This window comes from Suricata suricatta, chromosome 1 (assembly GCF_006229205.1).
Source record: "Suricata suricatta isolate VVHF042 chromosome 1, meerkat_22Aug2017_6uvM2_HiC, whole genome shotgun sequence".
Classification (NCBI taxonomy): Eukaryota; Metazoa; Chordata; class Mammalia; order Carnivora; family Herpestidae; genus Suricata; species Suricata suricatta.
This window is the reverse complement of record NC_043700.1, coordinates 29,321,409-29,339,232: the sequence shown is the minus strand read 5'-3', so window position 1 is coordinate 29,339,232 and position 17,824 is coordinate 29,321,409. Positions and strand designations below refer to the sequence as shown.

Sequence of the window (17,824 nt, the reverse complement as noted above, 5' to 3'; positions counted from 1 at the left end):
ATGCCTGAACTCACGAACCATAAGATCATGACCCGAGCAGAAGTTGAACGCTTAACTGACTGAGCCATCCTGGCGCCCCTCAGCCGTCCTTTTCTGACAGATCCTTTTTCTTTCTTTTTTTTTTCTTTTCATGTGGAAAAATCTTTATTTTAAGAAAAAAAAATTAGTTAACAAAAAAATTTAACAAGTTTCACTTAGCAAAATACACCCAAAAGGAAATCACAGTACAAAGAAAGTTTTAAGTCAAGGCCTCACCAATTCCTACAGTATTAGTAATGTGTCTCAATTTTCAAAACTAACTTATTTTTAAAAGCTTAACTTAACCTAAAAGATTTTAAATGAAAATAAACTATAATGAATAAACATGAGAAATGTTCCTCTTTGTATTAGGGATCTAGCACCTTGAGTTTTCAAAAAAAAGTACATCTCCCCAATGTGTTCACGGTGATGTGGTGTCAAAGACCCACTTAATGTACTCAAAACTACTTTAACTCAGATAACATCACTCTAAAGTACACTACCAAAATGTTAATTGAGAAAAGCTGAAAATAGTTTTAGTTTACTCAATATCACATGCTAGAAGAAAGTTTGCATGAGAAAACACTGAAGAGGTAATTTTTTGATCCAGATTTCACAAACTCATGGTGCAAAATGGGTCCCACAACTTCCTCTAGAGTAGCTGCTTTTCACTGCTTCTTGGCTGCCTGTGAAAATTGGATTGCAATAACTCAAATGCTCCTACAAAACTAGTCATATGCACCCATGCTGTTCTGGCCTCCATAGCCAGCCCCATAACAGCCACTCACAGACTGGCTCTCGAGGCCACTGTAGGTGGACTGGGCCAACACCCCCATGCCTTGCATCATCTGGCTGCTATACGCCCCATTGCTGGCCCCAGCTGTGGAATTCAGGAAAAGTTCTATGTATCTGTGTTGCATGTTGGCCCGGTCTTTGGACATTGCTGCCGCAGCTTCTTCGTGAGTGGCAAACTCAGCATCAGCTTTGCCCGTCACTCTTCCATCAGGGCCAATCTCAATATGGACTCTCACAGGGTTGAGTGGAGAGAAAGAAATTGTAAATGTCGTTCTCTGTGGCTTTGTATGGCAGTCCTCTCATGTGGACACAGTGTCCAGTGGTACTCTGGACAGTGAACTCGCCGTCTCCGTACCTGTGGTCATACATGCCCGAGAGACAATAGCTGAGGTCTCTCCCAAACAGATCAGTGGTGAAGCCATAGTCATTGCTGAGGCTGCTGTACTCCTCACAGCCCCCACAGCCTGCACTATAAGCACCAGCCCTCATCCTCTCCAGGCCGGCTTGCTTGACAATGCCAATATACCTCCTGGCTGTGCCAGGGCGGTCATAGGGCCCTGGCCGCTGTACGGACATGAACTTCAGAGGGGGATCCGAGTATGACCTAACTTCTTCCTGACTGCTTTTGAACACTTCAATATACCCGTGCCCTATTCTCTCCTTGTGCTCCCCTAGGGCCTTCTCAGCTAACTCCTGTGAAGCAAACTGCACAAAGGCTTCCCTTGTAATCTTGTCCTCAGGGTCCACAGGCAATGTGATCCCGTTTGGCACAGTTTCCAACCCTGAGAAGAACTAAACAATTTCTTCCTTGGTGCATCCAAACAGGAGTCCTTGAAGCCACACAAAGCCATCACTGGCGGTGTCGGCACTGTTTGGACCACTGTGCTTCAACACCCAATCCATCTCGGTTCTGTGGGACTTGAACACCTCAATGGACCGGTGTCCCATGCTTTCCCTGTCTTTTTTAAGGGCCATTTTTACATCATCTTCTGATTCAAGTTCAACAAAAGCCTCACCACTCTGCCTGCCTTCTCTAGTGTAGATGAAATGAAGGCCTCCAGCCCTATCATGTATTGTGCAGTCAGAAAGGAAGTTCTGCACATCCTCAACAGAGCAGGACCAGGGCAGGCCACGGAGCTTGACCACAAAGCCTTCACCTCCCTCGGGGCCCAGCATCATGGACACTTGAGAGGACAGACGTCAAACAAGCTTGGGTGCAGCTTTTTGTGGCTTAAGGAACAACCCGGGGGGCAGGGGGGGATGCCCACAGTCGGAAACACTCCTGGTAGGTAACGAATTGTCCTCTAAGGGCAGGAGATAAACGCAGACCTGCAATCAGAGGACACACGCCACCCAGAGAGCTCCTTTTTCTTAATTGCATTGTAGATGGTAAATGTTCTTTTTCTTTCCAATTAAAATATTTTTAGATCAACCTAAACACGACGAACATGTGCCAAATTTTTATCGGGTATCAAGTGATACAAAACATAATTAGGATGGTAAGTCAACTGAGCATCTAAAATTACTTTGGAATTATTTGGGAGCATCATCTACTCTATTGCTGGCTATCTTTACTGGGTAGTTTGGGGAGAAGTGGCTTCATTTTGTAGGTAGGGACACTCCCTAGAAAAACAGTAGTGTTCTAGGGGCACCTGGGTGGCTCAGCTGGTTCTGCGTCTGACTTCAGCTCAGGACATGATCTCACAGTTCGTGGGTTCGAGCCCCATGTCAGGTTCTGTGCTGACAGCTAGCTCAGAGCCTGGAGCCTGATTCAGATTCTGTATCTCCCTCTCTCTCTGACCCTTCCCTGCTCACACTGTCTCTCTCTCTCTCAAAAATAAATAAAACATTAAACAAAACAGTAGTGTTCTATTATTATTATCTCTAGGACAGTCAGTCTTGACACTTTCCAATCTTGTTTTACTGTTTAGCATACTTATAAGTGGTCTTGAACTATACTCAACACAGTGACCTTTCACTTTGGGGCAGGGCCCTAAATCAATGACCGACTACTTTTCCTAAGGTATACAAATAAATATTGTCTACATTTCCTTGGTGTATTTAAATCAACGGTTTGGGAGGTCATTGGAAAAGCACCACCCATCGAAATCTCCCTGAAGCAATAAACAAAGAAACAAATCTGAATTCCACTCACAAAGATCTATTCCTTCATTTGTAAAACATAGGTTTCATCGCCATACTCAGCGCCTCATTAAATCCTGATGTGGTTTTGCAAGTCACCTCTAGGCTTAGTTCAGGTAAGTCTTGGTCAAGGGAAGAGAAAGTCAATCGCATTTCAACCACCCTGAAGATCAGAAACAGTTAAGTAAAAATGAAGGTAGACTTACCTCAGACAGAAAACTAGGTTATTTCAGGGAAGTGACCTGTACAACCACTAACCTGCTATTTTCTAAAATATATTACTTTTAAGACCTTGAATTATTTTTCTCAAAGTCTGAACCTTCCAAGTAACCAGATTCTAATTCATGCTACATTAAGATAATTCAGAAAATGCACTTATTAATTACCCCCACTGAGATGCAAAGAGTAACCTGATAACAATGTGCAATATATTTAGTAACTCCATAACACAATTAGGATTGGGTTTCCGTTGGTGTATATTAACATCCAGCTATGTGCCAGGCATTGTGGTAGGTGCTGGGGAAACCACTTGTTCTCAACCGCCGTGGCAGGGGTGGGCTCTGTTCCTCCGTGCCATAGGGCGCCTCATGTTGCCCAGGATATGAAGGTGACCGGACTGAAAGCAGGTCCAGTGCCTCTCTTCCTAGGCTGGTCTCTCTGCCCTTTAAAGACTTCATTATTGAAACAGTTTAACACCACATGCTCTGAGAAACTGACTTGAGCTACAATAACTTTAGTTGTTTTAAAGGTTATATATAGTACCAGGAGGATGGAAACTATAATGGTAAACATTTCTCAAGTAATTAGAGCCAATGATTTATACTAACTACACAATGCTCTCCTGAGAGGAAGGTAAGCCAGATGGCACTTAAAGGGCCAGTCACCTGTGGGAGTCCTTTAAAACCTCACACTGAAACCTCCTTCTTCTTTGGCCTATTGGAAAGCTGCCAGGCCTCACGTGCCTCTCCATCCAATACTACAGCAGGTGCAGGACCTTAACCACCTTCCTCTCTGTCTTCACTGGGATGAGAACAATGGCCTTGGACTGACACAAGGAAAAGTGGCTGGGGGAGTAGGGAAAAAAAGAGAGGGGATCTCGCCATAATTTTCCCCTAGTATCAAGTCTCAGAAAAACATAATCATTGCTTCCATAATTACCTTTCCCAATAGTTCTAGATTTTATCACAGCCTTCATTATAGTAATTCTCTTCAAGATATTTATTCATGGCCTGCTTTTCTTAACACCCATGATGTTTTAGAGCTAACGGGTGTCTTCGAGCTCACATAAAGTGAACCCCCCCCCCATTTTATTCCCTGGCCCTGCTCCAACTCACATGGCTGGTTATTGAGGGAAATGGGCAGGCCTTGCTCTCCTGAACGCCCATCTGGGATCTTCCAACAGTACCCAGACCTCTTTTTCACCGTTTTTGCTTTTAAATCTGATGTCACTTGTAAAATCTTAAGAGAACTATACCTTATCTCCTCCAAAGAGCACTATCTACATCTAATTATATAATCTTAGATCTGTTAACATTACACAAAGAGGCCAACTTCAAATGCCCACACTGAATCTTCAATGCCAATCAAAAGGCAAGTTATTAATAATCACCAATATGATAATAAAATACCTGTAGCGTAAAAGGGACCTTTTTTTAATGTTTATTTTTGAGAGACGGAGAGAGAAAGCAAGTATAAGCAGGAGAAGAGTAGAGAGAGAGAGGGCAACAGAGGATCCGAAGCAGGCTCTGCACTGACAGCAGAGCTTGACACAGGGCTTGAACTCAGCAAACTCTGAGATCATAACCTGATCTGAAATCGGACACTTAACCAACTGAGACATCCAGGTGTCCCATATGAACCTTTTCTTGATGGCTCAGTGTTTGGGTATCCGACTTGATTTTGGCTCAGGTCATGATCCCAGGCTCATGAGATAAAGCCCTGTGGCAGGCTCCATGCTGAGCATGAAGATTTTCCATCTCTCTTTCATCCTCTACCTCTCCTCCACTAATGCACCTGTGTGCTCTCTCTCTCTCCCTCTCTCAAAAATAAATCAACATTAAAAAAAAAGAAAAGGTCCATTTTATGCTCTCACTTTCTCTCTCTCTCTCTCTCTCTCAAAAAAATGGACCTTTTCTCAGTCATAATCTTACACTAAAAATACTTATTCCATAGATCAGCACTCCGGGGGTCCAGTAACTTATATAGCCTAAAAATGCTTAAACTTTAAAAAAATGAAATAGCTACAAGAACATTCATCCTAGCTTTTAATTGTTTTGTGACAACTAATACATATCTTGGAATAATCCAGAGATGTGTACATTCTGGCACCTGCTTGCAGGAGCTCATACACCAATTGAGAAGGTGTGTACAAAAAATATAGAGAAAATAGGTCTAGGATTTTCAAGAGGGAAGAGGGGTCTCTTTATTGGGGTGATAAGAAAATGGCTCCTGGCAGAGGTAACATTTATGCTGGGCCTTAAAGAATAAGATTTGGGCAGGAGACACGCTGATGGATGGGCCGTTTCAGATAAGGGGAAGAACCCAGTAACAGGAAATTGCAGGGTTTGCTTAGCAAAAGATGAGTATTCTAGATGACAGAGTTGCAGGATACACAAAGTGCACAGTGGGAGAAAAAGACTCCAGTTAACATGAAGACACTTTGTGGAGGGCATTGAAGGCCAAACTTTGGGGTTCTTTTGCTTTTTCTTAATTAGGGAGGCATTTCAAGCTTCAGGAAGGTTAGGATACACTTATAGAACCATTTGTTCCATTAAGAAAGTCTTGCCTCAGTGGAGTTTGCATCCTTTATGCAGTTTCATTGCTTTATCAATTAGCTAATAATTACCAAATTACATTTGAGTGGACAGGAATCAGGGAGTCTGCATTTTATTTTGGTGTAGTTCAAAGTTGATCTGAACACTTCTGTGGCTTCCCATTATAAGTGTCCAGATGCTTTTCTGACAGGGAGGTTTGGCCATCCTTATATAATGGGGGTACTTTGAAAGTTAATAGATTGGGTTTCAACTTAATTGAGTTTCATCTTTATAACCTTTCAAATTTGGTTGTCGTTGTCGCTTTCACCACTTTAAATAATTAACAATAGATTGTTCCAAATGCAGGAAATCTAGAACCTCAGCCTAGGGCCTCAGAAGAAACTGCTCCCTCAACTCTATGCCTGAGGACTCCTATGACCCTAATGGAGAGAGAGGCTTTCTGAACATGTTTCTTAATCCTATCTTGTTTGGAATATCTCTATTTTCCAGGGAGCTGACAGAGAGTAATGCTTTGTGTGGGTGGCAGAGGTCTGGCAAAACCATCTCTGTGTTATCACTGTTTCTTTTGCCATGCTGATGAGATCCCTGAAATGACTCAGCTGTTGACACACGCAGGATCTCCATATGAACCTTGGGAAACTCACCCACATACAATTCTTCCAGACTCAATCCCGTATCAGTCGCAGCTGTATTTAGACATGAGCGTAGACTTCTTGGTTCTTCCTTAGATCTGGCTTAGACTGTATACCCTTTGCTGGGCAGGAGATGGTATTAGGTTTTCCCCTATTTCATGGCAATTCTACCCACTTCTCTGCCTCCTAAATCAGTCTTTCTTTGCTCCCTAACACACTGTACTGCCAATGGACTGAAAAGTTGAGGGGCGGGGGGGGGGGGGGGAGAAACACTGCCTGTGGAGAGCTACCTTTTCAGAGAAGCCTTTGGCCAAATCAAAATCAGCTTGAATAAAACTGTTCAGGCAGTATCTTCAAAGGAAGAGCGGCATTTTCTACCATGATCTCGTTGATCTCAATTTTCAAAGTTCATTCCTCCTCATAGATATCTACTTGCATCTGCTTGGTTATATATGATTTAATTTATATGCTGAATATTACAGAACAGGAGACAGAAGCTTAACTCCCACTGTACCAATTGCATTACATAATAAATATCTCTAGTATCAATCTAGTATCAATATCTAGAATCAATAAATACCTCTTAGAACAATGCCAGATACTGAGCAGGTCACAAACTAAATCTGAGATGACTTCTGTATCCTCCACTGTAGAGTGAAGATCATATATTGTTTCCTCTCTAACCAATGCTGGAATAACTAGCCAGTTATTTTCAACTCCAGGGTGCAAAGTAATAGCCGTTCTCTTTATGGGTGTATGATGTGAACTATTTACAAAATTACCCTGTAATTACTAATGTGGAGTGAAGGTAATTACATAGCAATTGTCCTATAATTATTGGATTTTGCATCTGATTTATAAAATGCAGTATGAATTACATGGTAATTAATACTGGGTCTTCCTGGTGTAATTTTGTTATTATTCATTAGTTCATTAGTAAATCCTGCATTCATACAGATCAGTGTGTTTCAACAATAGCAATCAGTATTTAAACCTCTAGGACTTGGGAATCTGACCCATGCATTAAATAACTAGAAAAGCTGGTGTCAAGCTATATATGGTTCAGCAAAATTAACCAAAGAAGTGCTCCGACGTGATCCTAATACAAATTCCGATATTTAAGAAGTACATTCTCACACCCACCCACCCACACATATATTTATACTTTATGTTTATTTATTTCTGTGAGTTACCACCAGTTCCACATCTGTTCCTACCAAGCTGATGAATGTGGGGTGCTGCCAGTGAGTAAAAAAATTTTAAAAATAAAAAAATCCTATCAAACACCACTCAAATATTTTCATACAGCTGTCTTCAACCTTGAGCACACATTATAAATCACCTGGGGAGTTTTCACGCACTGATATTTGGACTCACCTCCAGAGACTCTGATTTAAATTGGTCTGGGGCAGAGCTGGACATTAGGAATTTTAAGAACTCCCCAGATAACCACAATGTATACCCCAGAGTATTTTTATTTGCCACCCAAGTTGAGCAACATTAACTAAAATATCACTAGGGACAAGACCTAAAGACTGCCGAACTATTTGCTGTTTCCTAAACTCTGATGTCAATTTTTGCTCTATGGCTCACATTTTCAGACAATAAAGTCAAAGAATATTAATCCTATCACTATTGGTAATAATGCATATGTGGGTTGCCTACCTCACTAAATATGTTCTATCACATGTTCACTTAATTATTCATCTAAACATCTTTATCAAAGTATACATATGCATACTTTAAAAAGTCAAATAATGCCATAGGGCTTATAGTGGAAATCAATCGTTTCCTGTCGGACTTTGACCCATGCTGGAATCTCAATCCCCAGGGAAAATCAACGTTACCTCTTTTCGGTGTATCTAAATAATACACTTGCTCTGCTATATATTTTTTAATTTTTTTAATGTTTATTTTTGAGAGAGAGAGAGAGAGAAGTGCACAAACAAGGGAGGGGCAGAGACAGACAGAAATGCAAAATCCAAAGCAGGCCTCAGGCTCTGAGCTGTCAGCACAGAGACCAATGTGGCATTCAAAACTCATGAGCCATGAGATCATGACCTGAGCCATAGTTGGACACTTAACCGACACAGCCACTCAGGAACCCCTGCTTGTTATATTTTGATTTTACAATTTGATACCTTATCATCTGATGGCCTATCCACACAACTCATTTCCCCTACCACACACACACACACACACACACACAAACACCCTCTAGCAACCTCCCCAAACACTTAAACCACAGTGTTAGTTAAATCAATAGTTAATGCTTATATAATTATGACAGTAAATGGCCTTGACATCTGGAATTTGTGCTACGAAACTATAATTGTCTCATGGAGAGGTATGTTTGTTCAATATTCCCTACGCCTATCAGTAATTCCGCCCCTAAAATATCCAACAAGACTCTAAAACATTTTTAATAACAAAAAGGTAATGACAATTGAGCCCTTACTACCAGAAGCTATTTCAAGCACGCCACATGTATTAATTTAATCTTACCTCGACACTATGTGGCAGAACTATCATTATTCCCATTGTACAAAAAAGAAAACTGAGTGAAGTGAGTGGCTGGCATGGTGAGTAAGTGATGAAACAGCTGAGACCCAGAATTTCTGGCTTCTTAAGGCTGAGGTCTCAACCCTCACCCAGTGCAGGCCAATAAACAACCAACCATCAAGGCTTGTTTTCCCCTCCTGGCTCTGCTTCAGTCTGGAGCAGAGCCCTACACCTGGTCTTCCCTTGCACCCTCAGCCTGGGCATGCCTTTCTCCTCTTTCCTATTGGTCTCCATTCCCCGGGCCCCATTTCAGACTCTGTCTATGCTTGGGCCCTCACTGAGTAGAACACGTTCTTTAGTAAACTCCCAATAAAAGGAAATGGGAGGTAAACATTTTGAGGCGTGAGTATCTGAAAGGTCTTTACTTCGCACACTGTTAATAATTTGGCTTTTGCTGCTATAACAAATTACTACAAACTTAATGGCTTAACACATGAATGTAGTATCTTTCCGTTCTTGAGGCCGGAAGTCTGAAATAGATCCAAAGGACTGCTTTTCTTGGAACAGTTCCAGTGGAGAATCCACTTCTTCATCCATTCCATCTACCGAGCACATCTACATCCTTGGCTTATGGTCTCTCCCTGTATCTTCAGACCCTGCCTTATCAAAATTTGTTTCTCCCTATCTCTCTGTTCTATCTTCACCTTGTCTCACCTTCCCTTGCTGCTCTGGAGAAGCTCAGGGCCAATCTGTTTCCTGATCTTGTGTACATGGACAGCCTGGGAAACTTTCAGGATCTCTTTCTGACTTTTCAACCCACAGTGAATGAATGCCGTGGTGCAAAATATTTTCCATTAATTGTAATGAGTAGGCACTTCGCCTCTGAAAAAATCATGCTTTGCAGTTCTGAGAAATGTTATTTCTATGCTCTACCCTCCATATTTTCTCTTTTGGTTCATTTTAAAAGTCCTATATTTGAAATCAGGGCTCCTAAATGGACCCTCAATTTTCTATTGTTTTGTCATTTCATATATTCTGGGAGCTATCTTCAACTTTATCTTCTTTTTTTATTTTTTTAACATTTACTCATTTTTGAGAGACAGAGTGCAAGCAGGGGTGGGGTAGATAGAGAGGGGGAGGCACAGAATCTGAGGCAGGATCCAGACTCTGAGCTGTCAGCACAGAACCTGATGTGGTGCACAAACTCACAAACCAAAGTCAGAGCCAAAGTCAGACACTTAACTGACTGATCCACCCAGGCGCCCCTTCAACCTTATCTTCTAACTCATCAACTGAATTTTTTTTCCATTTCTGCTGTTATACTTTTACATTCCAAGACATCTACTTGGTTCTCTTATGTTATCTGTCTGGTTCATTGTTGTTGCTTTTGGTAAAACTACCCTACTGTTGTCTACTGTTGTTTTATGAATATAATAACTGCTTTTGTGTGTCTGTGAATATGGACCATAACTATGTCATTTTGTGTGTTTTATTTTGTTTCATTTTCAAATTTCCATTGGCTCCCTGCATTTTCTTTATTCTCAAATTTACTTTTATTCACTTTGGTTGATTTTTGTCACCATCTTTTATGTTCGGGGCTTTTCTCAGTTGTGTGGGAATTCTTGGCTTACTGGAACACTGAGGACTGAGGCACTGAGAAGCTCAGTGGGACGTCTGCGGGTGAGGGCGGATTTTCAATACATGAGTCACACATCACACATTAGGACTTGACCTTTTCATGGGGGGGGACAGCCAAATGTCAGTGTGTATAGATCCTTCTTTAGGGTCAGCCAACTTCTGCGGTGAAGAACGTATGAATCTTCTGCCCCACCAAGATAGAGGCAGTCTGTACCTGGATGCAAGCATTCTCAGAACCGAGAGGGCTGGGAGTTGAACAGGGGCAGCCATGGGCTGTGACATTCTAGTGTATGCACTTGCACTTTATTCCCCCTGTTACCATTAAGACAAATTGCTCCTGCTCATTTCCATGCCAGTTGTCCCCAAATCTACGTAGATTTAGCACCTCTAGAAAATTCTATCTTCAGCAAGGGTTTAAAAGGGTTTGAAAGACATCATGGGGATCCTGCCACCCCTTGCACAGCCCTCCACTCATTCCTTCTGTTTTTACTCCATCCTTTATCTCTGCCTTTGGGTCCCTGGGGCGTCAGTTCCCTGAGGCTCTGTGTGGGGTCCTGCAGCAACACCTCACTTGCTCACCTTTCTGCCAACACTTGATTTCAGATGATTCTGCTCTATTCAAGATTTCCATGCTTCCATCTATAAAAATGGAAAGTATCCCATCTTTCAAAAACATTGTTTGATTAATTTTGACATCTCTCACATTTTGTCTATATAGATTTAAAGCCTTTCCCCAACCCCTAAAAGTGATATTTCCAAAGGTATAAACAGATGTGCAGTTTTCTGCGTTTAACAGGAAGATTCCAACATTTCAGCCTGGATCTTGGCAGGGAACAGAAGGCAAACCAGAGGTGGATAACTGAAAACAGTTGAATGAAGTGTCTGGACACTTACGATGATGTCATAGGGCCATTACTATCCTGCAAAGAATAGCAGACAGAGAAGTTTCCAGACGCCAATGAAAAAACTGTGTGACACAGTTGTTGGACAGGAGATATGGCCTTCTGTTAGATCGTCGACATGGCCACAACTCTTTACTTCTTCCCAGAACCATGCCATTTGTAGTATTGTAGTTCTTTTTACTAAAAGTGGGAGTCTGTATCTCCCACCCTTAAATACAGACTTATCTCATGTTTGATTAGCCAATGGAATATAGTAGAATGACAGCCAGGCAGCTCCAAGAGAAGAGGAGACCTCAAGACACGTGGTGGGTTTGCTCTTTTGAAGTCCTGACTGGCTGCCATGAGAATAACCTTGAGCTAGATTGCTGGATGATAAGACACAAATGTCCCTTTCTCCCCTGTTGTCCCAACTGACAGCCAGCCATCTGCCAAACTGTGAAGTGAAAGCATTCCAGGCCAGCCGGTACCCAGCCAACCTACAAACTGACCGCAGATTCAAAAATGACCTGGCCAACCCAGGCCCAGAACTAGCCAACTGAGCCCAGCATCATTTTCAACCCCACAGAATAATGAACCAAATAAATGGTTGTTTAGGTCACTAAGCTGGGAAAAACTTTTTAATGCAGCAGTAGCTGACCGATATAAACTTTTAACCAAGAGAAGCAAAACATGGAGTGACAGGGTAGAGAGGAAGTCATAAAAATAAGCACCCTCACCTCACCTGTCCTTCCGATCACCTGTGAGTGCCATCTGTTTACCTAACTGGAGACTGAGAGAGCGCATTCATGCATTTTCATGCATTTCATCTGGATCTGGCTCCCCATGCACACAGCAGGATGGACCAAGTTATAGCCTAGACCTGGAAGAACAGAATAAAAGAGATTCGCCATCCCCGTTCATCTATTTTTCAATTCACAGAAAGTTTAGCGATTCTTGCCAAATGTCTGCAGTTACACTGGAGACTCCAAAGAGAATCCCCAAACAAGATTTGGGAACAAAGAGGTTTTAGCTAATAGTGGTGGCAAATGGACAGGAAAGACTGTTGTTTATTCCAAGTGTACTATACCAATACTACTTTCTGGTATAGACCAGGCCAAAGCTTAATAGCTCATTTTGCCTTCTCAATACATATTCATAATAATAAACTATAAATAATACACCCAAGGTAGAATCTGTTTAAAATATTATGTCAGGCACCAATTGAACAAAAATCCAGCTAATCTAAACAAAAATCAAATAAGCAGGATTGCAGTCATGCTTAATGCTTAAAGAGAAAGAATATGTATGTGAATATTAATCAGTTTGATTTAGGTATGGCTTCAAGAGAAAACTAAAAAAAAATAAAATAAAATAAAAGAGAAATTTATTTCTCTCTCATATAAATAAAATTTAGAGACCAGCAGTTCAGGGCTGGGCTGGCTGTTGTACCCCAGTTTGTTCTAACTTGGTGTTTCACCCTTCCCAGTATGCACTTTCTACATCATGGTCCCAGGTGCCTGTAAGCCCTGATCAGCACATCTGCATTCCAGGCACTAAGAAAAGGAGGGTGGAATATAAGAAGAGCATATCTACCCCGCTATGGACACATCCTTTAAGTGTACATCTCTTCTACTTACTTCCCATTGTTCAGAAATTAGTACCCCAATGGCCCCATACTATAAATATGGCAAGGAGGGGCAAGTTCTATTTCATAAGGCCATGTGCTCAGCTGAAAACTTGGGGCCTAACATAAGAGGGGGAATAAATGAAAAACATAATAGGGAACCACCAGTAAGTAGTCTCTGCTTCAACTCATTAACTGTATTAATTATTCACCCAATCCTCAACTTCTTACAGTGAAGTATTCACTGATGATCAGATTGATGATTTGGAACCCATGAGCATCTTCAATTATCAAAGGTTTAATTTTGTGTGTGTGTGACATGGAATTTGCTAAACCAGGAATGTGGACAAGAATGGTTTGGTGTGGCTTTGTTTTGGTAAAATGGCCCAAAGAGGTCTTCCATCTAATCCACTGTAAATGCTTGAGATAATTTTGGCTGGAAGTCATAAAACAGTGGCTTTAATTCTGTAGAAATATATTCCTTGTATACCTAAAAATCTAGTAGTATATAGTCCAGGATGTGAGGATGACTTCATAAAGACATCAGGAGCCTAGGATCCTTCTTTCTTTTTTTCTGCTGTCCTCACCCTGTGGCTTCCACCTGTGGTACAAGACATGCATTCAAGGTTCACTTGTCATATACATATTCCAGCTGGCAGGAAGGACAGGTGCATGACCAGTGGAGAGTAACAGGTTTGGAGAGTGGGTAGAGGAGAGGAAAGAGATGAAATAAGATTCACCAAGTGTTGATAACTATTCAGGCTAGGCAATCTGTACATAGAAAAGATAAAGCTAGGGGTACCTGGGTGGCTCAGTCGGTTAAGCGTCCAACTTCAGCTCAGGTCATGATCTCACAGTTTGTGGGTTCAAGCCCCACATCAGGCTCTGTGATGACAGCTTGGAGCCTAGAGCCTGTTTTCGAATTCTGTGTCCCCTTCTCTCTCTGACTCTCCCCTGCCCATGCTCGCTCGCTCTCTCTCTCTCTCTCTCTCTCTCTCTCAAAAATAAATAAAACATTAAATTTTTAAAAGATAAAAGCTAATAAAATAAAATGAAAAATATCAAAGGGATGCCCACGGAAGCTGTATGTGGCTTCCCTTTACATACCAAGTGCAATCACATGCCCGTATCTAGCTACAAGGAAGATCAGATAACATAGTCATTAGTCCTTGGGTCTGTGTGTCCAGTTACAAATAGCTTTATTTAATTATATGGAAAGAAAGGTAGCATCTATAATGGGGAAAAGATTATGGGCCCAAAGTTAATAATTAACATCTGTGTCTCTCCATCTCCTTTCTCCTTAGTAGCATGAAGATGGCGATACTGTCCAGCATGTATATAAAATGATTTAATGATAGCAAGACTAGGGCCAGAGTAGGGGCCAGTAGTAGACATTTAACATATGTTGGCTTTCTGCTGAGTTTGAAGACCAAATGTCATATATAAATACACAAAGCAGCACTTTGATGATACAAATGACTTCACAAGTATAAGTGAGTACTTATCCTCGGTGAGTTAGAAACCATTATCCAAGAGCAATCCTGTGTCTCAGGTGTGACTCATCATGGTATCTGAGCCTTCACTTCTTATCTTCTAACAGGAGCTGTCAAAACTGGTGCATAAGGGTCTGACAGGTGCTTGTACAAGGTACAGCTTCCTTACTCTCACTTTGGACCTACTAAACCAGAATTTTCCCAGGGGTTTTATGATTCTCTAGTTTCACAAGAAACTTTCACCAGTAATTCCAAGGCAGTTGGGCTCCAGCAGAAAGGACTGGGCCGTGCATGTCCTGAGCTATCGTCAAGATACTAGTAAGAAAATCAGTTTCATTGAGCTTCAGATTGGTTTTCCTAGGAATACAGAAACTTTGCTATGTGTTAATTTCCCAGGAAAAGTCTAGCACAGCCTTGGAAGAGCAAGTGCAAGCATATGACATGGCCCCTGGAGTGCCGTTTACCCTTGGCAGAAGCACTGGTCTCCAGACCACACTCTGAGAAACACCACTTTAAAACAAAAGTGTAATCGTTCAACTCTGCCTCAGTGAAAGCTCGCTGTGAGCTGTCTCGCCATAGACACTGGCTTTCTGATTCTGTAATTTTCACCAGGAAGGTGCTGTTGGGTGGTGGAGCCCAGTGACGGAACTGCGAGGGTGCACAGTGTCAAGAAGGGGGAAGAGGGAGACGGTAATTTAAAAATTACTGATGAGCGCAAAGGGTCCTTAAGCAAATCGTTTAGAAATAAAGCCATTGAAGTTTTTCTTACCTATTCCTGGCAGCGCCGGGTATCATTATACCTCAAGGTGCACCTGACACAGCATGCCAACAGTCACACCTGCTTCCCTTCCGGTTATGTCTTCTCTTTCAGGGGAGCAAGAAAGCTGTCTAACCTGGGGGCTCTGGCTGGGGCATTTGGCAAATAGCGTTTTGCTTCACATCAAGCGATTTCTCCCGAAGCAGTCATCACTACTATAATAGCAAGGCGGGGAGGGAAGCGGTGAGAAGGACTGATGAATACTGCGTCCCGTGTTTCCCATCTAACAAGAATGTGGGTCTCGGTGCTGGAGTTTAGGTCCCAAATGGGTGCAGCAGGGTGGTGTCTTCTAATATGTGGAATGTAGCTCTGTGTGCGTGTGTGTGCACACACGTGCATGCACATGCGTGTGTATGTGTGGATGCATCTGCATGTACATTTTAATTGCTTTTCATAGATGAAACATAATTAGGTGTACATTTATGCATAGTTTCCTCACCACTTTGCAGATCTGCAGGAAGTGTTTATTGCGGGAGGATTCATTTTGTTTCAGTGCAAATGGAATTAGATGTATACACAGAAAGAAGCTGTTCGGAGAAGAAGGTGGGTGACCATAAACTGTCCTGCTGCTAAAGCCTCAATGTGCTCAATGACAGTGTGCAAGTGGTGGTGTAACTGCAGCTTACAGAATTTCTTAGCTAAAGAAAGTGTATTTTATAATCACACATACACATATGCATACACACACACATTAGAGAGAATGTCTAAAATATGGCTAAGTGTTGCTTTACAAACGATTTCTACTGAATATTTTTAATATATTGTCTTTACCTATTCATTGGGAAAAGTCCATTTTTTCTGTGTTCTTTGTAGCTTAAATAAACAATACCACAGGACAGTCGACAAGCAGTTTGACGTCAAAATAAGATTATGTGCTGTTTTAATGTCTCATTTGTCTTTGGCATTCCAGCATTACACACTTAATTTGCAAAGAATTTCAAACAATCTCAAGAAAAAGTGAAAAGAAGCCTAGGAACCAATCCCCCGGAATACCAATGCTTTTGGGAATCTGACTTTTAATTATGAGCCAATGCTTAGATGCCACATGTAGATTGCTTTAATCGTTAGGTCTTGAACTCAGAAGTTAGCACGTCTCTACCACCTGCGCCGTTTAGTACACCACCACCCACAGAGAACCATTTCTATTTAACTAGCTTCCTCTAATCATTTCCCTGATATCTCCCTCTCCCTCTCTCATTCCCTCTGAATGTGCACATGCACAACACACACATACACACCCCAATGTCTTCTCTAGTTTCCCAGTTACAGATATTCTTTCATTTAACCTTTGTCACCCCCCACCACCTTTAATTATACAGTATGTGCACACAGAGTCCTGAATGATGGGACAGCTTTGGGCTGTGCATTATGAAGAGCAGTCTCAGTTCTCTATCATCATAGTTTTTCTTCATTTCCAGGGTTATCACCATATAACTGATGTATAACATTGTATAAGCATAAGATACACAACATGATGATTTGCTATACGTATATATTACAAAAATCATTACCACGAAAAGGTTACACAGCATCTCCATCATCTCACATAATTAGCTTTGTGTGTGTGTGTGTGTGTGTGTGTGTGTGTGTACATGTGTACGTGTGTGTATGTGTGTGATGAGAACATTTAAGATCTCCTCCCTTAGCAACTTTCAAGGGTACAATACAGTATCGTCAACCATAGTCACTATGCTCTACATTACGTCCCTAGAATATATTAATCTTATAACTGGATGTGCTCTTTGACCAATATCTCCCCACTCACAGCACTCACAGCCTTGGCAGCCATCACCCTACTCTCTCCTGATTATATTTTAATGTATATGGGCAGGGATAATTATAAGTCTACACATTACTCTGAAACAGATACCAAAAAAAATGAACAAAATACAAAAAATATAAGATTCTGGCCTGTTTTAGTTGTCTACTGTGGTGCAACAAAACACCCCAAAACTTACCACTTTTAAAAGAAACATGACATTATTTTTTGTGATCCAAAAGTTGACTGGATGGTTCTTTGACGCTTTCCCATGACTGCTGGCTGGACAGGTAGCCACTGGTCTCCACTGAGACGGTGGGCAGGGTTCAGCCTCTCTATGTGAGCCTCGATAGCCCAACAGCTCAGGGCAACATTACAAAGCCCCAATATTCAAGTGCTTCACACAGCCCTACTTGGGTCTCATCTGTGATGTCCCCTCGGCCAAAGCAAGCCAGTGGCTAAGTTCAGAGTCCCTATGGAAGATGAATATGTAAGCACTTGGACACTGGAAAGTGTGACTTTTTGGAAGTCATTACTGTAAAAATCTACCACATGACTCAATATCAGGACGTTGCCCAGAGATATTGGATATTGTCCCTTCATAGAGAGGATGAGGTATCTGAACACAGACAATCTTAAAACTTCTTTAAACTTCTCTATTGTGTGTGCTCTAGGGCATACTTTACCTTGAAGACAAGCTTACCAAATGAAATTCACTCCTGGGTTATTAAAAACAATTGATAGCTTCT

General features: G+C 41.6%; 1 protein-coding gene across 1 annotated transcript; it reads right to left on the bottom strand.

The window, feature by feature from the left end:
* Positions 1–711: 711 nt before the first annotated feature.
* LOC115289763 (heterogeneous nuclear ribonucleoprotein F-like) lies at positions 712–2,047 on the bottom strand. The gene is given in 2 exon segments (XM_029937303.1): positions 712–1,067; positions 1,069–2,047. Coding segments are annotated over 2 exon segments (1,245 nt in total). The 5' UTR covers positions 1,993–2,047; the 3' UTR covers positions 712–746.
* Positions 2,048–17,824: the final 15,777 nt, after the last annotated feature.